Consider the following 21,224-nt stretch of genomic DNA (forward strand, 5'->3'; position numbering starts at 1 on the left):
TATAAATTGAATGATGATAACCAAAAATTTCTAGCAAAAATTAGACGAAATAATATGTAAAAAGAGGTACCAAATAGTAAATATATATTAATTATATTAAATAAATGAAATATTTCATAAATTAAGGGCATTTTAGGCAGTTTAGGATGTGTATTAAGTATAATACTGAAATAAAAAACTTGATAGGTGGTGTATTAAGCAAGGGGTGTGTATTAAGATATTAGGGGTGTGTATTTAAAATTTCTCAAAACAAATACATGTATAAAATTTAAAAAATAAAAATAAAAAAAAACCTTTACCTGATTATTTTAGGAAAGAATCAATTCAAAGATCTTACTAAGGTCTGATATATATGAATGACATGCATGGAGGTTAATTCTCTCACCACAGTCTGCTTGATTCTTTACAGGGGTAGCCCCTTGTTTCCTCCAATCAATGCTATTGGGGACATCATCATCCGACAGGTTTTGGTACCTAAAAGAGGTTGAGGTGGTCGGAATTCTTTTGTATCCGGTATGATGTCGGAGGAATTCTTCATTGGTCATATCAGAAAATTGGTTCAGACCCAACTTGTAAGTCTTATTCTTTTGCTTGTTGAAATTCTCCACATACTCCAAGTTGGTTTGGAATATGGCGAGACGTTTTCCCTTCTCTTGGCTAGTAGGGTAAATGCGGCCATACTTTGCCATCCACTGCTCAAAAGTTTGGGAAATGATGATGGAATGGGCTCCATACCAAGAGCGGGATGTAGCCTAGGATATCACCAAATTACCCCACAAAATGAGGGATAATAGGGTAATAATCACAAGGTTTCCTTCTAAAGCCATTGAAATTAACCAAGAACTTATCAAGATATATATTATTGATTGTAGCTAGGTGCTAAATAGCAAGTTGTTGAAAGAAGATGCATACCGATTTCGTTTATATAGAAGGTTGAGCATTTGAGGAAGTGAACAAGAGGACCCAAATAGATTTTTCTCTTGAATGCAAATCGATCTACTTGGATTTTTAGTGCTTGAATTTGTTTCACTTCTGATACTGGGTCGTGGCAACATTAAAAAATATAATCCAGATTAAGATATCTCTGTTAATTAAATATGTATCAGCAAACTATCACTTTAGTAGGTGTGTTTCATTCTGATACATATTAGTTCAAAGATTAATATCTACATGATTTTATTTGGGTTTTGGTTTTTCCAAATTTGAAAGAAACTTTACTATATATATTTCATTCCATAGATGTAAATCTGGATGATCATAGTTAACTGGACTCGTCTACATCTGTTACAGCACTTCCAAATGACCCAAAAATCCTTTGTGTTAATTATCTCCGTTACTTTTGTGACTTTCAAATTTCAAAAACTAATATCAGATTACATATATGATATATCTGCCATTGGATTTGGTTTACTCTTTTTTAGTTCATTCTACTTATATAAAAAAAGCCTTAAAAGGAGAGAAAATTCTTGTGAAAAACAAAACGTTCAACCTTTTCTTTAACTGGACCAACCCAACCGGCAGTTTTCGACGTTCATTCTCATCAGTTTTCACCTTTCATGATTGATGAACATGGCTGTTTGTGTTCCAATGCTGCCAAATTCAAAGCTTCAAACGCGCAGAACGTGTACCTCTGCTACAATGTTATTCTCCTCTGGATCTTTTATTAGTTAATACTTTAACGCCCTCCCGAAATAAACAATCAGTCTAAGGACGTTCATACTGCTTCACCATTCACCAGCTTGGCTATATATACTTCTTCGCCTGATTCCTGATTATAATTATTCTTAATTTTCTGATAATCGAATATTGTCTTTGATTTTTCTTCTTGTTTGGAGTTAAGAACATGAAGACTTTGGGGAATGACGATCATGCTATAAGCTAGTTGCAAAACTAATCCAAATCAAATACTGGACAAGTTTTGTCATATAATTAAACGATATCGTTGGTAGCTTTGAGTGAGTTTGTTCATTAAACTCACACAGTGCCACAGTGGTGAAACTAGGGCCAGATAACGGCCGGAAGTGACAAGATTTGTTCGCCAAGTGGAAAGGCAACCTCTAATTTCCACACACGAAAATTCACAGCCTTCTAGCCACGCAGACGATATGGAACAGGTGGCAAGCTCGTTACTGCCTATATATATAATTACTGATAATGTGCCAATGAAGAAGAAACTGAAGCAAGAAAAACACAAAACCATGAAGAAGCATGTTTTCTCCCTCGATCTCTTTGCTTTCCTCCTTGTCGCCGGCCTCTTTGCTAGCCTGAGTCCCCTCCTGCTCGCCACCCCCGGAGACCATCCTAACTACGGCGCTTATCGCCCCATTGAAGACATCCACAACCCCCATGTGGTAGAGATCGCGGAGTTTGCTGTCTCCGAGCTCAACAAGCAGTTTCAGAAGAAGCTGGTGTTTCAGAGTGTGGTTCGAGGTGAGAAACAGGTTGTAGCTGGAGAAAATTACAAGCTTGTCATCACGGTCAAGGATGAGTCCTCCTCTGTGAATTATGAGTGTGTCGTCTGGGAGAAGGTTTGGCTCAAGTTTAGGAAATTGACTTCCTTTCATGAGGTTAAGACCTAATACATGGTCATATATTTCGGAACATATTGGTAAATGGGGGTGTCATTTTCTGCTGCTATATATGTTGTATCCGTTCTAGCTGTAATAAAGAATAAATTGAATAATATAACGGTTAGTCTTGTGTCGTGCTGAAGCTCTAATGCTCTATTAATATTCATTTCTCAATTCCCATCAAATTGATAATTTAGAGGGAACTGTTTCTTGGAGATGCTTTTGCAGAACTTTGATCGCAAATGCACTGCACATCCGCTGTAAGAACGAACAGTTCCATTCTCAAAGGGGTTACATACATACTTGAGCAATTGCTTATTAATTTATAACTCAAACATTAGGATGGGAATTAGTTTCAATAGCTAGGACTTGTGTTGATGGGAACTTTAGCAGTGTCTAAAGCCTCGTCCCCAACATATATTACTTGTGGAAGCCAATGATTTCATGAACATTGGACTTATTCAATGTTTGGATTGTTTGCCGATTTATCGATTGGGATTCCTTGCTTCCCAGCACGTACAGGTTGACAAACAACCTTCGCCGTTTTTCCTTCGAATGATTTGCTTAGTCATTAGGATTTCCTATAATGCTCCAATCATCAATCATTCACCTAAACTTCTTGCAAACTTCTCTGCACTCCCAAGCCACATGAAGTGAACTCGTGGTAAAAAAAATTGAAGCACTACTTGCCACAATGAAGGGTAAGTTTAAATTAGATTCATCATATTTGAGGGAAGTGTAAGAACCTAATTGGACATATCATCTAATGATAAAGTTTTCACAATAATTATGTGATATCTTGTAAATGAAACAAAGGACCATATATGCAGTAAATAGGTAACTATGATATTGTGATTAATATTATAGATTATGAGCCTAACTGAAGATATTATACATGTCTTAAAGGTATGGAATCAAGTGACTTAACCACTAAGGAGATGCATATGGTAAGTGACCTATCCTCTGTGATGGGTGAATTCTGTTCTCCCAAAATCTACATGCATGTCCGTAAAGTAATCTCGCCTCATTGAGAGAGAGAACATATTACAGTCAGAGAGAGCATAAGACTTTGTCTTTCCCAATCCTTGCAAGAAGACGATGGACGTCATAGGTATATACTCTTATTCATAGAAGCATATATATTTACTTTGTATCTCAATCACTATATAGATTATAACGTGTTCATATATCATGTCGTTATGATCTTATAGGAACAGCATGGACGCAGTTACACAAACAACGAGGAGAAGGTAACGCTGTTTGCTATATTGGAGGAGTTTGATGATATAGAAAACTTCAACAGCCAGGAGAAACATAGTTTCACATTAGGCCTCAAGGCATTCAGTGATCTGACTTATGAAAGAGTTCCATGAGACATATGGTTGCATGATTGATACACCAAACACAAAAACCTAGCTCAATCTCTCCTTTTAGATATCTAGATTACGAAATTGAGGATTCTCCCGAACGCTGGGACTGGAATACAGTCGGACACAAAAGGAGCTGTGAGCCTGTGACCAATATCAAGAACCAAGGAAATTGTGGTAAGTGAAGGGGGTCGCCCGATTAGAGGAGCTATGACTTACATAAGGGATCATGGGCTCTTGCTGGGTTCATGTATTAACACAGTGAGGAACACTACTGAAGCGGCTTCGAGGGTTGAAGCCCCTTCCCCAGCTGTTTCCAAACTAGCAAAGTAGGAGCATGGGAATTAAGGAATGGTGAGCAAATCAGAGAATACAAACAGGCTTATAATGGATGTAATGATCGTGATTCTCGAGTCATCTACCATGCATGCACTACCTAATGGGTCATCAGCATATAATCTGTGCACTACCTAAATGAAAATTATCTTTTGGATCATTCAAAACCGATGAAACATCAGCCACACTAGCACACTCGTTCGCTTCGGTACAACTCCATGCTAGGCCTTAGCAACACACTTGGTATTGGCGTACATGACATGTATACACAGAAAATAATTATATACACAAGAATTAATTTCCTCAAGCATGATCAAATGATTGCAGTGACAGACATTTTCTTTCTTTTACGGTTCATGAATATGGAGCTGATTCTGTACAGCATCTAAAAACATCTCGTCAGTTGAGCCTGCAAGACTTCTGATTAAAGTACCAAATTTGCCGCATCCATCCTTGCAAGTGCAGATCATTTAACAGTTAAAGCAGACAAGAATTCCTGAAATCAAAGTCAGATTTTAGTATAACCACTAATAGGGGAAATCTCTGGAAACATGAACTACCTCAACAGTCATGAAACTATGAACAAAAGCCACAGGAAACTATGCTCAGGTCTGAACATAATCTCTGCACTGTCGTCATTTAGACCACCTTAACACTTAGGCATGTGTCTGCCTATCAAATCATCAAGGGCTTGTATTAACGACTTGGGGTCAAACACCACACCAACTTTTGGATCATGTACAGAGTCAACAGCAATCTGCAACGGAAAAAAAATCACTCATGTTTGAGTTTTGATGTCCTTAAAAAATTGAGTTATTTGTTGCAGTCAAGCAAACATTCAAGGCAAACTGTAAAGAAGTGCAGTTCAAAGCATACATACCACTTCGAAAACTCCTTGGTCAGCTAAGCATTGAATATCAACAGGTATCTCACCATCTCTGGGCACTAATAGGGTATTGATGTAGTGACTGGGCTGCATCAAAATTTAAATTTAAATAAATTTTGTTTAATTTTGAATCAACAAAGAAATGAAACTTTCTGATAAAAAAAAAAAATAAAAAAAAGAAAAAAGAAATGAAACTTATGCGATGCATCTAAAAGAAATACGTCCAAAGGAAAACCAGGGCAACCGTACCCAGCTATGTCCAATTGGGGCAGTATGCCGCAAAGAGTATGAGAAAAGCAGAAAGCATTTAATTCTTATGCTTTGCTTGTCAAATATTTTATATTGAAGAGTTCTGTTTAGTTTAGTCATTCGATAAAAAGTGTTGTAGAAAAAAAAAAGAAAAAAAAATACAAATCATGAAGTAACTTACAAGGTTTTTGAGACAGTTACGAGGGCCCCCATATGTTCGATTTAGTGCATCTGTGATAGCAGTTACAAAGCAAGAAGCTGAGAAGCCACTCGTCTCTCGATCATGACTACCATTTAATAAAAGTACCTAGTATCAAGACAAACTAAATTAATTCAACAAAAAGAACTAGACAGGCAAAAAATACATTGCTGTTTATGTCCCTCCATAAGACAAATCTGTTGAACATTGGAACATTGGCTGCTTAATGACACTTGAATCTTGTGACGTGTAGATTAAAAGTGAGATGACTAGGTACCTTGGGGCAGGACCTTGAAGATATAATCTCCCCAATGCCAATTAATACCTAAGAAATGAGACATGGAAATTAAATAAATGTACAGGTTTCTCGTACTTCAAATCAAGCAACCATCAAAAAAGCAGCAAAAGTAAATCACTGTTAAATCAAGAAGTAGACATTTAGATCCAGCATGCAAGATAGGATCATGGGTGTAATACTGTAGCTCAGGAACAATTTGATTCAAAAGAAGAGGAAAATCTCATGAAGAGCTAAAACAACAAAAACATAACATATCATGACTTCTTAAACATAGTTAGAGGTCACGTACAAAATTTGTTTCAACTACACAATTAACAAAAGAAACAAAAAGAAAGTGTAACATATTGGGCAGTAAAGTTACCAGTGATGGACAAACAGATGTAAAGAGAGAACCCATGGCATAAACAATGCAATCCACATTACGTAGCTGATCCATCACAGTTGGGTTTGGAGCAGGGAAGACCTATTCATCGAGACTTTCATGTGTTATTTCAGAAATTGCATAAGCATATAGGCAACCAACATAAACTTCATACTTTCATAGAATATAAAATCATTTTGATCATTAGGAAAATTGCGGGGCAAACCAGTATTTTTACATGAAGTTGAAATCTTTAGAATGTTAAATACTAGAATACCTTGGAGTATTAAAGTAAAGGATAATGATTTAAAGAAAGACTCAAATGTTGGGCCTTCGCATGTAAGTACATGAACAAGAAGAAAAACAGATAATTGCAACATGGGACAGCAAAGAAAATAAAACTTATTATGTATCATTCACCTCATGAAGCAAGTTTTGGCCCTCACTTGACATGTAGAATACCCTCTTTATCCTAGAAGAGAGCGCAGGAGCTGAAGAGCTTCCCTGTCAACAATAAGTCATCATTAAATTCAATTAGCAGGTCAAACACAGTCAATTGATTGTTGGTCTAATACTCATCAACAGAACTGACAAGACCATCTACATTTCAATTAAGTCACTCTAAGAGGAAAAGAAAAAGGAAGTATGATCTTTGAAACTTCAAATTCAAATAAAACTCTTTTCCTCCTTGAACAGCACTATTACATTGATAACAACACCATTACCACCATGGAGGATCATACCTCCACAGCACTGACACTAAAACACTCAAGTTCTCAATACCACCTAGTGTATTTGATAGAGTAAAACATTCTAAATAAGTTCATGTCTTCGTACAAATTCAAACTTTAGAAATACTTCTAAAGTGAGAAAATCAATAGGTTCAGACTTCCAGATCATGAAAATTATATTAACATACCTTATTGACAAGTGCCATATATTCCTTGGTTGGATGAGATATTTCATTCTGCCCTCGTATTATCGTTCCATCCTAGAAATTAAAAAATAAAATAAAAAAATAAATAAAAATTCAGCATAATCAAATATCAACACAATCTTGCAAGCTATACTATACTAGCTACTTGAACTGACGATGAGCACTGAAAAGACTTCAACAAGGATCAATCAACTCACAAGAGAATAGTTATTTTAAAATATCTTCCAGAAGTTCCAAAAACTGGAAGGTGTCTACAGGTATGGGTTAAAGCCCTTGAACTTCTTTTTTTCATAACAGTAAAGCCCTTTGAACTGAAACCAAGGAAGTGGGATTAAAGCCCACTTTCACCAGGCTTTCAGGGTTTGACAAAAGAAAATAAATTGAACTTTCCGGGGATGAATATGCAGATAGGAACTGAAAAAAAAAAAGTGTGATTGCCAGACGTCGCATTGGTCATATTTTGAATATCCAACTATGAAGTATAGGGAAACATATATGTTGCAATCACTATAGAATCCAATAGCACGATATAAAGCACGTGCATGCATAGATCTTGAAAAGCACATGAATTGCATGACAATAATTATACCGATAATTCACATCCTAGCGTAAGCCTGTCATTAGTGGAAATCACTGGAAGAACCAAACTTTCTGATGGGATATCTGATACTCGACAAAACAAAAATATTGCAGCATCCAAAGACCGAAAAAATACACGTGCTCCTGCAAAGAAGAAATTCCCAATGCTGCGAAAATTTGGTAGCAAATTCAGTATAGGAATAATATAATCGCTCAGTGAACTCTAGTTACGATAAGGTACATTATCTTAAAACGTTCTATTACGGAGAAAAACAAAAGTGATTTGGCTAACATTCACATAAGCATATGAAAGATACAAACAGAAAGCATATGTACCTGCCATTACTGAAGCAAAATGACTCATCAGATCGACGGAGAATCTGCATTTGACAAAAGACAACTGAAGTAGTTAAGAAAATTTTAATTAGTGTTCTCCAGCCACTTTAAAGAAAACATTCCAGCAATGCGATCAGACACTCACCTGATTCTGAAAATAAACGAGAAAAGCTCGAATGGTTTCCCTATAGGGCTTTGATACTCCGGTCCACAAAGAGTGATCTCCTTCCACAATATCATACCTGTCAAATTCTCAACAGAGTAACACCTACCAAGTAAATGAAAGTAACTTAGGAAAATATAATTACATTTCCATCACAATATGCTCATCATTTCAAATGCAATCCCTAAATAACAAACTCTTACCATTCCGATTTCGCTTGGCGTGCATCAAGCGGCAAACGATGACCAAGCAATTGCCGGACGGCGACGGCCTCGGAGGTGCTTTCATCGGCCAATCTCAAGCACCTGGACCGGATATCTCCGACGGCGGGGCCACCTGATCCACATAATAAACACCTTCAAACACAAAAACACATTGAATTTCGTTAAAGCCACCGGACATACTTACCGAGGACGCGGACGATCTCGGCGGTGCTGCCGCCGTCGTCGGAGACGGGGAGGACGTGAGCGACGCGAGTGGTGAAATTCTTGAGGTCCTCGACGACGCCGTTGAAGGCGGTGCCGCCGGAGAAGACGAGGAGGGAAGGCTGGGCGGCGGAGGAGGAGGAGGAGGAGCGGCAACGGCTAGGGTTAGGGTTTGGGGAAGGAAAGGACGACATGGAAGGAGATCTAGTGGAGGGAAATTGGAGAGCGAGAAACAGGGAGGAAGAGGGACCCAACCAACTCCCCGCCATATTCCCGCGCGTCTTTGCTTTACCCGGCTCGATCTTTTTCTTTTGGAAGAATAGAATATTTTCTCCCTTTTATTTTATTTTATTTTCGGGTTCATTTTTATTTTTCAAAATTATTTAATAGAGATTTTGTTACTAATAAAAATTTGCTATTTCTCGATCCGTATAATTTAGTTTAGTGACGTTAGTTTCTCTTTGATGATACGGAATTGGGTCTAATGACAATGACATTAGAATTTCGTTTTGATGATATGTAATTCTAACACTTGAGTCCTGCCTTGAAATCAGATGTTAACGTCCAATTTTGATGCATGGAGCTTGCATAGAAAATTTATTGTTCATCAGGGAGAGGGGGATTTGCATTTATTTTAGAAACTATAATATGAACTTAAAAGAAACAGAAAAAAGAGGGCATTCTCTACTCCACAAAGAAGAAAGGAAACCTTCTATAGAAAATATAGATAAGAAATTCATTCATATTGAACCCTGTATGAACAATTATTTAAAAACTAGGAGCATTGGGACAATGCAAAAAAATGGAAGCATAATTTACAACATTTTGAAGGCCTCAGTGTTTGCAGCTCTACAAGAAAGTGGAGGCAGAATGATGTGGATAGACTTCATATGAAGAGTGGTGATACTCTTGTCTAAACAATTTCCCAGTCAGATTCACAAAATTCATAATCAGGCGAATTTGATTTCTCAGGGAGTGCAAGTGTTGAGAACCTGTTCCTCTCCTGTTCATTATTGTGCTTCTTCAATAGTCTCATTTTTGAAGCAAAAGCGTCCTTCAATTTTTTCTGGGAACCAAACGAAGAAAGAAACAAGACATATCAGACTGATTATCAGTTGTGTCAATGTGGGTAAAGAGCATGAAATGGAAGTCTTGTGATGTATAAGTCAGTGTCAATCTAGCAGTTATTTAGTTTTCTCACACAAACCTTGTAAGACCTGCGATTAGCAGCTTCACCAGAACTGCATTCAACTTCAGTACAATCTACTAAAATGCAACTTTCACCAAGCTCCACCTTTTCCAATGGTCCCAAAATTTGTAAGCTTGAGTCGGTGACATCATTATCTCGCTCTTCTATAATGGAACCATGAGAGCTTCATTAAGTAAAGCTCAAAATATATAGTTATATACTTCCTTAATATAGCAAAATATTAAAGTAAAAAGAAATAAATGGCAGACATAGATCAAAGAATTTTTTTTTTTTTTTAGGAGAGATCAAAGTTGGTGTTGTCATTAGGCTGAGAAGTTTAATACTAGAGAGCTCAAAAATATCCACGGATCCAGATTCAAAACATAACTACTAAAACCACCTATAATAAGGCATTAAACAAAAGCATCCGTAAGTGAATCCTAAGCTCCTGAGAAAGGTACCAATTACCAAGTGTCTTATAGTGGATACAGATACGTATCGCACAAGAATCAAAAATTTAGATAATTACGATACTGTGACACATTTCAACTTAAGGCAATACAAAGCATGTATATTAGAAAGATTGATGAAATGATGAATTACCACTTCTGGGAATATGCATGGTTGTCTCTGCTTCTTCACAACTAGAACCATCGTACAGTTCAAGCTTATCAGGCTCTGTTGCAGATGTGGGCAAATTGGCTGCAGTAGAAGGTAGCAAATATTATAGATGTTCTTACAGTTAGATATTCCACATATTGGTCAAGTGTCATGAGGACAAGGTTAAATACCTGCAGTGCTTTTCTTACAGGGATTGTCCACTTCAAGAGCGTTAGAGGGTCGTGTCTCATCTGAAATTTTTGAAGACATATCAACAAGGTTTCTACTTCCCTCCTCTGTTTCCATGGAAAACTTAAACCCTCCTATATCATCTAACTGATCTGAGGCTGGAATTAACAACTTGGCTCCACTATCCAATCCAATTTCTTGATTTGCATTGCTCGAGTCTTTCTTGTCATTTGAAAATGTTGAAGACATATCAACAAGGTTTGTACTTCTTTCCTCTCTCTCCATGAAAGATTTACAGCCTCCTACATCATCTGAGGCTGGAATCAACAATTTGGTTCCAATATCCGATCCAATTTCTTGATTAGCATTGCTTGAAACTATCTTGTCAGGTGTCTGAAGCTGAAACTTCTTCTCAATATAATCATCAATTTGTTCCAATGATGAAGAAATGCTCTTAACCAATTCCACAGAGTCTACATGGACTTTATCACCGTGGCCTCCATCACTGCCCACCAGTGACTTGAAACCGACTGCATCATCAATCTTCTGTACCACAGATGTATCAGGAGCAGCCCCTGGCTTTTTATCCTCTGAAAATTGAGGGAGTGCATCTCCTATCAAGTCTAACTCTGAGAAAAAGTTTTTAACAGTGGCACCCGCTGTCACCAACTGGCTTTCAGCCTGAGAAAAGACAAAATTTAGCATCAGTGTGAGCAGAGATGATGTAGCTGAGCTATGGATAGGCCAAGAGCTTGAGTTACCCAAGCAACAGATTAACAAAGATACATCAACATCACTTAACAAGTTGGAAGAAATATAGAAAGCTTTGGCTAACACTGTTTACTCAAAATCAAAGAAGAAGACGCAGAAGAATAAGACAGAAGAAGAACCAACAGATGGGCAGAAACTTGTATGATAAAACCAAATGAAAATCTATACTCTTACACATCACAAACTAAGTCCAATACCTGCTTCATTAGTTCATCCACGTCATTGTACATATCTTCAAACTTCTGGAAAATGTTCTCAACCCATGCTATGCCATTAGAAGTACCCGTTTTCTCCATGAATGTATATTGTAACAAACTTTCAAAAGCAATCGAAGATAGAATGTGTCGACCTCGCACTTCACGAATTACGAAGCTGCAACAATGTAGATCAATTTATAAAAAATGTATATTCTTGATCAACTGACAATTAAGGCAATACACACCGGGTAAATAAAAAGGATCAAAACTCTGATATCTTATAGAAAACAACCGTTTCTTTTCAAATTCTAGTGTAAATGTAAACTTGCAGGGTACTATACCAATTGGTGTTCATCAACAATAGCTAATCTCGGTTTTACTCAACCAAATGCCATTACCATAACCCGGGAAAGATGACGAATATACCAGTTACAACAGACATAACCAAAAATTGAGACTTTGATCATTCCCAACTACTACATAGCTATTCCAATTCAGCACAAATTTGCAGAGAAATTCACCAAAAGAATTGCTCCAAATACTATTGTCAGTGTCATAACTCCTTTACTAAAGCAAAATTCTTTCCTCCTAAGAAGCCTTAACAAGCAACAGTAGAATGCCCTATAAGCTAAACACTAGTTTAGTAATTAGTACCCAACTTAGAACAAACCATCCACGATCAATCCGTAAATTTTAGGGGTTTAGGGTTTATGGGAGCAATTTGGAAGATATCATGTTCCCATTACCACAACGCAGAAGCTAAACAACAAGCAAAGAAGTTTGATCGATCAACATGCAACAAGCACTCAAAGTTAGATAAAGAAAAAGCAACAACACCATGAACTTGATCACTTACCAAGAATGCAGTGAGACCCAGAAGCTTAAACCTTTGGGAAAAAAAGCCGGAATTCAGTATTTACAAAATTGGGTTTCTTCTTTGGTCAAAAAGAAGAGAGGGTTTGGATGATCGCCGCAAACAAGGAGACAGAGCTCCTGGACTAAAAAGAGTGAGAAACAAGACAAGAAAATAGAAGAGAGTACATATGAAAAGGTTCAACAGGAGTAGGACTCATGAGTTGACTAGGTCTCTCTAAAAGACAAGAGAGGATCTTTTCTTTTTGACAAAAAGATTAAATGCGTCTGCCGGGAGTCGAACCCGGGTCTATTGCTTGGAAGGCAATTATCCTAACCGTTGGACTACAGACGCTGCTTGTTTATACAGCTTCGAAAGAGGTCTCATTAACCATTAATTTGAGTGGAACTCTGAACTTGTTGACTACTTCTGGATATGCAGTTTGCACAAGATGCACATCCATATGTCTTGCTCCAGTTACACGGTAAATTTTCATAGCGAACAACAAGGCTGAAGTAACAAAATGGCCACACCAGTGAATCTTTATTTAGCCTTAGTTTGAAATCAGAAAATTTTAGCAGGTTATTCATATGAGTATATGAGAGTAATAGATCTCACATCAGAAAAGTGACAAATAAAATATAAGTTATAAGTGGGTGGATCATTCCTAATTGTACCGAGCCTTTTTGTGATTAAAACCCAACACCTTAAAGGTGGTTAAGTTAAGACAATATCGGTACAAGCATGATCCACGGGTCACGCTTATCGCTGTTTAACATGGTATCAAAGCGGGTCCCTCTCTAATTACTTCTTCAATTCTCCTAGGTTCTATCTCTCACCCAGTTCTCTCGCCCTGTTCTCATGGGCCCGATTTGGGTTCCTTCTCTCGCCCGGTCCGGGATTCTTCTCTAACCATCGGAATGTTCCGATTAGATTGTCACCAAGTGTCCTTTGGTTTGTTCCGTCCCAATCCATTCCACGTGCAGACCTTAAGCTAGTCAGGTTGCACGTGAGGAGGCGTACGTGTTGGAAGTATATGAGAGTAATGGATTCCACATCAGAAAAGTGACAAAGTGAGGAGGCGTGTTGGAAGTATATGAGAGTAATAGATCCCACATCGATTACAAAAGTGACAAATAAAATATGTTCTAAGTGGATAAATCATTCCTAATTGTATCAAGGCCTTTTGTGATTAAAACCCAACATCTTAAAAGTGGTTAAGTTGGGACAATATCGATACAAGGATGATCCACAAGTTACGCTTGTCGCTGTTTAACAAGTTTGGGTAAGATGTTCCTATCAAGGTGAGGTTAACTTTTGACAATTTGGTCTCAATTGTCACCAGTTTCTTCCTGGTTCAGTAAAATAGAAAGTACAACTTGTTCCCAACCTTTATGGTCATCTTTGATAACACTGTTCAGAAGAACACAAGGCCAGAACATTGCCAAAAACCATGACAAACCCCAAACAGAAAAAAGAATTAGATTTCTGACTCATTTACAAAACATACATCCCCCGAACAAAAACAACCATAGGGCAACTTCTCCACAATTCCTCACCTAATCCAAAAGAAAGAGAAAAAATGCTACAGAACTAATCCTTCTCATCTGATTAAATTAGGAAATCAAATAGTTTATATATCTTTGCTGGTACTTCAAATATTTTATACTTAGCTTAGTCGTATACCTCAATATATCAGTTGAATCTAGCCAAACTTCCAAATCTATATTCATACAAAATTATGATTGGAAAGTGTATTAGACAAAACCTGATGTGTAAAGAAAGGGCCACCATTTGAGTTGCAGATGATTAAGCAAAAGGAGGTTGGATACTTTGCTATGCTCTCTAACTCTAAGAAGAAAGTCTTTCTAGTAAACCATTGGCTCGATCAAACGTCTTTTTTCTGCGTTTCTGTTTGTTTAATCTAAGGTCGTAATCCCTCATAAGATGTCAAAGGGGTAGGAAAACTGGAAAACTAATTAGTTGAAGGCAACTCATTGGCCTATAATGAAGGCAACTCATCAGCTTTTGTTGGCCTCACAAAAATGTGGACTTTCGAGTTAACCTATCGCCAAAGGAGTTTACACTGATTGAGTTCACGAATCAACTATTACGTATAGTTTACTTGTAAACAGAGAAAAAGACAGAAGACAGAAACTGAATTGAGCCTTTGGAATCAGCCAAATGGTAAGAGCGAGTGGAAAAATTGATTTAGACTAGCTATATGATCAGATGTTTGAAGGAAAAGTCTTGCTGTTACAATGGTTGTTTTCTTAATTATTATTAAGCTGCCGGAGTTTGAATATCTTTACATTCCTGCAGAACCAAAACAAAGGGAGAAAAAATGAAAAGGAAATCATGTAAAACATTATGTGTTCTTGGTCTGTATTTTATTTCTGGACAGCCTAACCAATCTGACTAGAAAAGAAACTGCAAAACCTCATCATTGATTAAATGTTTGGCATTATTTTTCTGCAAGTCCATTCTTAATTCCAGACATACTTCATTATTCTTAAGCCTTTCTTTCTTTACTGAAGATTCCCCACGTGGATCAAATACATGAATAAATGTGCGCAATGTGATTGTAATTAAATTTGCCAGATGAACATAAAACATGAACTTGTATAGTGACATGGAAACTTCCACATTTTCGTCACAAGTAGAATCAGCAAAGTGGTATACTTGAGTTTTCTTCTTTAGCATATTCTCACAGTATCATAAAGATGGATTTCCATTAGTTACAATATACAAGCTACAAGAGAAGAAAGCCAAACTTAGATAATGAGCAGGTACATGCTTCTTTTGCTCACAAATTCATCTCCTCTTAGTCTTACCACCATATACTACCCTCTTTTTACCTCTGATTACCACCATATAATCCGTACTTACAATCTTACATTATCAGCATATGCGAAGATTACTATATGGTTGGGCATTTCATATTTCTTATTTAAATCAGCTAACTACTTGTGATGCTACATACATATCATCTGTTTGCAAATTGATTCAGTTCTGTCCAGTTGTAGTAATGCCTAGTCATCTATGAACAAGTAAAATACAATTGTAGGGCAAATAAGTGAATAACTAATCATATCTTCAAAAAATAAACTGCATAAAAAACTTCAACCATCTTCACAGCCTACTGTTGCCGTCACTGATTTGTATTATATAAATGGTGGGACTTTAGAGACCCTCCTCTCCATCTCAAACTCCTCGGAGCCATTTGATTGATCCCTTCTGCCTTCCCTCTGCAACACCCAACACAAAAAAGCTCGTACCTTTTGACTCTCTGTCTCCCTATTCCTCTTCATCTCCATCGAAAAACCCAACAAAGCTTTCACCTTTACGTTGTTTCAGTCCCTTTTCCTAATAACCCAATTCCGAGAAAGCCCTTCCCTTTGTTCCTTTATCTCTGCCTCCTCTAAACCCCCAGCTTTCAAGATGATGATGAAGAAGAAAATGTGGCTGTTTTCTCATTGATCTCCTTCTCCAAATAACTCACCTTAAGCCCTTTTTGTGTTCCCCCCTAACAACAAGTATGAACAAACCCACAAGAAGTGTTACTGCCACTGCAATAGTAGTCAACGCCATAGTCAACGCAGCTCAAAGCTTCCCTCTCTCAAAGCTCTCCTTCTGGTTCGCCCCAACGACTCGCCCACCTGGTCTTCTCTTCTCGAGCTTCGGTTCGTAGTTCTAGAAAACCAAAAGAAACTAAAAAAGTTTGAAACTTTGAGTCTTTGAATATTTGTTGTAGTTGTTTTGGTCAGAAAGTTAGGATTTTTACAATGGCGTTTTATAGCTTTAACTCAAACCCATCAATCGGATCGGACTACTCTACCCTTTTCAACCCGTTTGCGCATCATGGGTCGGGTGACGGTTTGAGAAACGGGTCTGTGCAGGCTCTTCCGCACTCTTTGGTGTTGGACAGTGAGAAAGGTGAGCTTGTGAAAGCTCCAGCTAGAGTGGGAAAGAAAGGTGTTTCAGAAGCTAAGGCTTTGGCGGCTTTGAAGAATCACAGTGAGGCTGAGAGGAGGAGGAGAGAGAGAATCAATGCACATCTCTCCACTCTTCGTGGACTTGTTCCCTGCACTGAAAAGGTGAGTGAGTTATTTCATGTTTTGGTTTGGATCAAATTTTTATTACTTTATGTTTTCGTTTTGATATGTTGGAATGTTATTGCTTCTTGGTTTTGGACTGGTTACTATTAGTAGTCATTGGAAAGTATTACTAGGAAGTAGGAAGAAGGTTTATGTTACTGAAGTTTGAAGTTCTTTTTCTAGAATAGATATGGAGGCATATTCTTGATGAGGGAAAGTAGTGAGCTATTTTGGGACTGAGAGAGTACTAAATTGGTCTCAAAACTTTGATTATATGTGTTGCGAGGCCCTTAATTAGATTAGAAGTGAAAAGGGAACTGTACATGTCGACTTTGGAACCATCAAACAAGGTAATTTGCCTATTTTAGCTAAAGTCCCATTTTCCTTGCAAAATGAAAAGGATCTTGATCTGCTTAATCCAGAGATTGTGTTTTATTCAATTATTGATGTAGAGTCAGAATATAACACATGGATCAGTGAGAGAGAGAGAGTGAGAATTTCAACAAGTAAAACAAGGATCAATTATTTGGGGTCCTACTATTTTCTTCTGGCTTCAAATGATACGATAGTCTTTTACTTAAAAAGATTGTCGGAATACATGGCAGAGTTAATAGGTTTTGCTCTTATAATTATCTTGCTATGATTCATATATATATATATATATATATTTTTTTTTTTTTTTGATTGAAGCTATGATTCATATATTAGCAGAGGATTCTGAGTAAATATTAGAAGTTCCTTTATAATATTTATATATTAAGGATTCCTGTGATAATATGTCTTTGTGGATTCTGTAATACAATTTTGCTCCAAAACTCTTAAATGGAGTAGTACAATAAGACCCCTTCTAGTGCCACATGCTCTTATTGATGAATTATAGAATTAATGTGAAGAAAATGTTTTCATTCTTTTCTTATGCACAACGGTCTAATTAACAAAGAATTTCTTTGTATTATTTATGCGTTCGGGAGTCAACTCTGTATGTGGAAGTTAAAAGTCAATTTCAGATGTGCTATATAATATGAGAACTAAAATGGAGATCACACTCTCGATATTATGCAGAACATCTTTCGTAGTTTTGAAGTTGATAATTGAAATCTGCAGTAAATGTCTGTGTGCTTAGAGACTGAGTTTGGTTCTGTGCCTTTTCAATTAAAGTTATAATTGAAGCATAACATACAACTAGAGTTACCATTCTCATCTGCTAGGAATCTAAAATATATGAAGCGGAAGAAAAGAAAGGTTTGCAATCTGTTAGGTACAACACACTATGCATTACGTGAAAGGATAAATAAATTAGAGACTGTCTGTTGTTGGCTGAGAAACTCTGACTTAATTTATAATTGCACCAAGTCAATGGCACCTCTAAAAAATTATAATTGAGTAGGCTAATCAGTGTTTCACGCTATACTTGTATTTGTTTGTTAGTTCGTAAGCCTGTGGTTGTTTAACTGTGAGTGTATTTAGGGGATGATTTGCTGTCGATGCTTACAGTACATAACCGACCATACGTGATTTGGGATGTACTGATGATAATGATTGGATGATGGGGTTCAATGCTAGCTGTATGGTAGATGCAATCACAAGGTCTGTATCTGGAAATAGTTTATAAGTTAGATGTGTCTTCCACAACTATTAGAAATGATTTTATATCACATCTGGGTGGGAAAAGAATAACCACTTCATTTTTTAAAGTTTAATCCAAGACAGTATTTTACTTATAAGATCGAGATCTATTGAACTAAAACTTGCTTTGTTCTTTACTTATTTTGTCATCTACAATACTTCTGAACTGAAGAAAGTAGGAGGGATGAATCTGTATTACCTAGACTCAGTCTCTACTAATGACAACTACAAATAGGTTATTGGACGGTTTCGTTAAGATAAGTTAATTATGTTTAACTATTGAAAAAGAACAGTCTTGCTGATCTTACTAAAAGTTGTAGGCAGCTTCATCTGGTTCGGAATGAGTCATTTTATATGCATATTATATATGCATTACTTACAAGTGTATCTTATTTTGTCCTATTTGTATTTCTGAACTTCTAACCATGGGCGTTTATGTATTCATGTAAATTAATGTTATGCAGCTCGTGCTGTTGGGTATTACAAACTAGCTCTAGTTTCTTGTTTGAAACATAACTTTAATATTCTAATTTCTACATTTGTGAACTGATGAGTCTTTAACCTTAACCTATTTGCTACTTATAGATGGACAAAGCCGCATTACTTGCTGAAGTTATCCGCCAAGTCAAAGAGCTGAAAAAGGATTCCCTAGAATCCAGCAAGGGTTTTCTCATTCCCATTGATGCCGATGAAGTAAAGGTTGAACACTATGACAGTGGGGTAGGAGATGGAACCATATCTTTGAGGGCATCCATCTGCTGTGACTACCGCCCTGAGCTTCTCTCTGACCTAAAAGAGGCTCTTGATTCCCTTCACTTGAAAATGGTGAAGGCAGAAATGGCAACCCTGGGAAACCGAGTGCACAATGTATTTGTTTTGACTGGCTGCAAAGAAGGAAACAATGATGCTGAGGCATACCAACACCTTGCAAATTCCATTCACCATGCCTTGAGTTCTGTCCTCGATAAGGCCTCAGTCTCGCCTGAATACTCTCCAAGAACAACGCTGCCAAGTAAAAGACAAAGGATCTCTTACTTCGATACCTCGAGCTCATCCTCATGATTGAGAGCAAGATTCTTTGGTGGCGGTAGAGATGTGCATATTGTGATCTAAAATGGGTTTATGTATTTGTATCCTTAGACATGGATGTGTGCAAGATCAACTATTTGTGATATCTGCATGTATACATTGTATAACAAAAACACTGATGAATAATACCAAAGGCAAGAGAAAGCTGCTTTTATGTATATTGTGGTTTCACATAGTATAGATATTCTCATCACTTGTTAGTAACAAGTTACTAACCTCGACAACATTCCATTATTTTTTCTACTGGTTCAGTCAGGATGGAAAAAGAGAGGAAGGGGTGACCGAGTTCTCAGTCCTGCTGCAAAACAAAGAGCGAGGAAGAGAAGCTAGATCAGTGCTTGTCCTTTATAATAAAATTTAGAATTAAATTCAGTTTACCCCCTTGTGGTTTGGGGGTGACTTCATGTTAGTCCCTACACTTTTATTTTCATCAGTTTACCCCTTGAACTCTTCAATTTCTGTTTGCCATGCCCAAATTCTCATATTCCATATGAATTGACCTTTAATTATCAGCAGTTAAGGTTCGATTTGGACATATAAGGTCCGATTTGCCCAAATTCTAGATACTGGCCTCATAGTTATGGTTAAAATTATCAGTAGTTAACGTCCGATTTGGACAGAATATAGGACATTTGGTCCGATTTGAGGGGTAAACTGATGAAATTGAAAGTATAGGGATTAACATGAAGTTACTCCCAAACTTCATGGGGGTAAACTGAATTTAATTCTAATTTTAACCTTAACTGTGAGGCCATTATCTAGAATTTGGGCAAATCAGACCTTATATGTCCAAATCGAACCTTAACTGTTGATAATTAAAAGTCAATTCAAACGGAATATGAGAATTTGGGCACGGTAAACAGAAATTGAAGAGTTTAAGGGGTAAACTGATGAAAATAAAAGTGTAGGGACTAACATGAAGTCACCCCCAAACCACAAGGGGGTAAACTGAATTTAATTCTAAAATTTATTTATTCAAATGAAGGGGTAGTAAAGCTAATTTCGTCTCAACACTCAACTGATGGGTGATTATTCATCTATCCTCGATCATTCAGCGAAAAAATAAAAATAAAATGAAGGTATAAGGATAGTTGGCAATCCTTTATCCCGCAAAACACCTTGAGATATTGGCATCTGAACAAGAACAAGTGTCACTAACATCCCTTATGGTTTCAGGTAAAACATGCATCTGCATATCACTATTTTTCACAAAAGTTAGCAGCTTCGCTTACTATCCTAGTACTAAGTCTTTTGTTGTCCTGAGTTTCAAAGTCTGTTATATTAGTTTAATAGGTCTTTTAAATTCAAATGGACAACTGAGTTTGTGGGAAGTGCCTTGGCGCTTAAACCAGTCTAAGGGTTGAGATCTTTTGTTATGTCAACCCGTGACCAAATGGTTTGATGCTTAAGGCTCCAGCTAGGATTTCATGATACGTTATCCTATGTATAGCTGGTCCCTGTATGGTTCAAAGACCAGTCGCTACTGGCAGTGTCAAGGTCCACTAATGGACTGAGTAAGAGGGTTTGAAACCTCTTTGCTCCCTGTTTTGAATCCTTCATATTTTATAAAAGGTTTCTTTGTCTTATTGAGATTGCTTATGTCATCTCTGTGTTTGGACACATCACTTTCAGTATGGGAGCCAAACACTTCTGTCCAAACCTTTCTGAAAACATATTGAGGTCAGCTTGCATCACCTTTGATGCCTTGTCTGCCTATATATACCTATAGCTTTGGCTTTGCTCAATGGTTGTTGAAAACTACCTTACTGCATTTTCTTTATTGAGTCTAGTTTTAGCCTGCATTGTTCATGCTGCTCTAAGTCTTCTTCGTGACTGTAAACCTTAGAGCTTGAACTCAAAACTTCTTTCATCAACTCATATCATGTTGCATACCATGAGGGATGTGT

General features: G+C 37.1%; 3 protein-coding genes, 1 non-coding gene and 1 pseudogene across 4 annotated transcripts; 1 reads left to right on the forward strand and 4 right to left on the reverse strand.

The window, feature by feature from the left end:
• LOC101309434 overlaps window positions 1-689 on the reverse strand; it is a 1,481-nt pseudogene extending 792 nt beyond the window's left edge.
• A 3,616-nt stretch (window positions 690-4,305) lies between these two features.
• LOC101309716 (uncharacterized protein YNL011C-like) lies at window positions 4,306-8,852 on the reverse strand (the record flags this gene model as incomplete). The annotated part of the gene is made up of 13 exons (XM_004295527.1): window positions 4,306-4,769; window positions 4,922-5,030; window positions 5,154-5,246; window positions 5,590-5,715; window positions 5,885-5,932; window positions 6,267-6,368; window positions 6,687-6,770; window positions 7,186-7,257; window positions 7,793-7,949; window positions 8,119-8,162; window positions 8,264-8,360; window positions 8,485-8,617; window positions 8,690-8,852. Coding segments are annotated over 12 exons (1,227 nt in total), but the record flags the coding sequence as incomplete, so codon positions are not given.
• Window positions 8,853-9,402: 550 nt separating this feature from the next.
• On the reverse strand, window positions 9,403-12,652 carry LOC101291799. The gene is made up of 6 exons (XM_004293884.1): window positions 12,509-12,652; window positions 11,653-11,827; window positions 10,687-11,365; window positions 10,499-10,597; window positions 9,914-10,059; window positions 9,403-9,772 (listed from the first exon to the last, which is right to left on the reverse strand). Exons 2-6 carry the CDS (start codon window positions 11,749-11,751, stop codon window positions 9,620-9,622), a joined length of 1,176 nt encoding a protein of 391 aa, XP_004293932.1. The 5' UTR covers window positions 11,752-11,827; window positions 12,509-12,652; the 3' UTR covers window positions 9,403-9,619.
• Window positions 12,653-12,786: 134 nt separating this feature from the next.
• On the forward strand, window positions 12,787-19,475 carry LOC101310012 (transcription factor bHLH30-like). Its single transcript, XM_004295528.1, has 5 exons — window positions 12,787-12,885; window positions 12,947-12,989; window positions 16,014-16,188; window positions 16,305-16,602; window positions 18,814-19,475. The coding sequence occupies exons 1-5, from the start codon at window positions 12,787-12,789 to the stop codon at window positions 19,288-19,290; spliced, it is 1,092 nt and encodes a 363-aa protein (XP_004295576.1). The 3' UTR covers window positions 19,291-19,475.
• Window positions 12,788-12,859, reverse strand: TRNAG-UCC. The gene has a single exon. It is a non-coding gene; the product is annotated as a tRNA-Gly (tRNA).
• Window positions 19,476-21,224: the final 1,749 nt, after the last annotated feature.

The sequence above is a fragment of the Fragaria vesca genome, linkage group LG3 (genome assembly GCF_000184155.1).
Source record: "Fragaria vesca subsp. vesca linkage group LG3, FraVesHawaii_1.0, whole genome shotgun sequence".
Classification (NCBI taxonomy): Eukaryota; Viridiplantae; Streptophyta; class Magnoliopsida; order Rosales; family Rosaceae; genus Fragaria; species Fragaria vesca.

What these genes read in the sequence shown, in the direction of transcription:
- LOC101291799 (XM_004293884.1), bottom strand. Translation starts at nt 11,751, where the DNA reads ATGGAGAAAACGGGTACTTCTAATGGCATAGCATGGGTTGAGAACATT. An exon ending in CTGTAAGAAAAGCACTGCAG is followed by an intron (nt 10,598 to 10,686) that starts GTATTTAACCTT and finishes CTTCTACTGCAG; the next exon opens with CCAATTTGCCCACATCTGCA. An exon ending in CATGCATATTCCCAGAAGTG is followed by an intron (nt 10,060 to 10,498) that starts GTAATTCATCAT and finishes GTTCCATTATAG; the next exon opens with AAGAGCGAGATAATGATGTC.
- LOC101310012 (XM_004295528.1), top strand. Translation starts at nt 12,787, where the DNA reads ATGCGTCTGCCGGGAGTCGAACCCGGGTCTATTGCTTGGAAGGCAATT. An exon ending in TGTCTTGCTCCAGTTACACG is followed by an intron (nt 12,990 to 16,013) that starts GTAAATTTTCAT and finishes ACTCACCTTAAG; the next exon opens with CCCTTTTTGTGTTCCCCCCT. An exon ending in TTGTTCCCTGCACTGAAAAG is followed by an intron (nt 16,603 to 18,813) that starts GTGAGTGAGTTA and finishes TGCTACTTATAG; the next exon opens with ATGGACAAAGCCGCATTACT.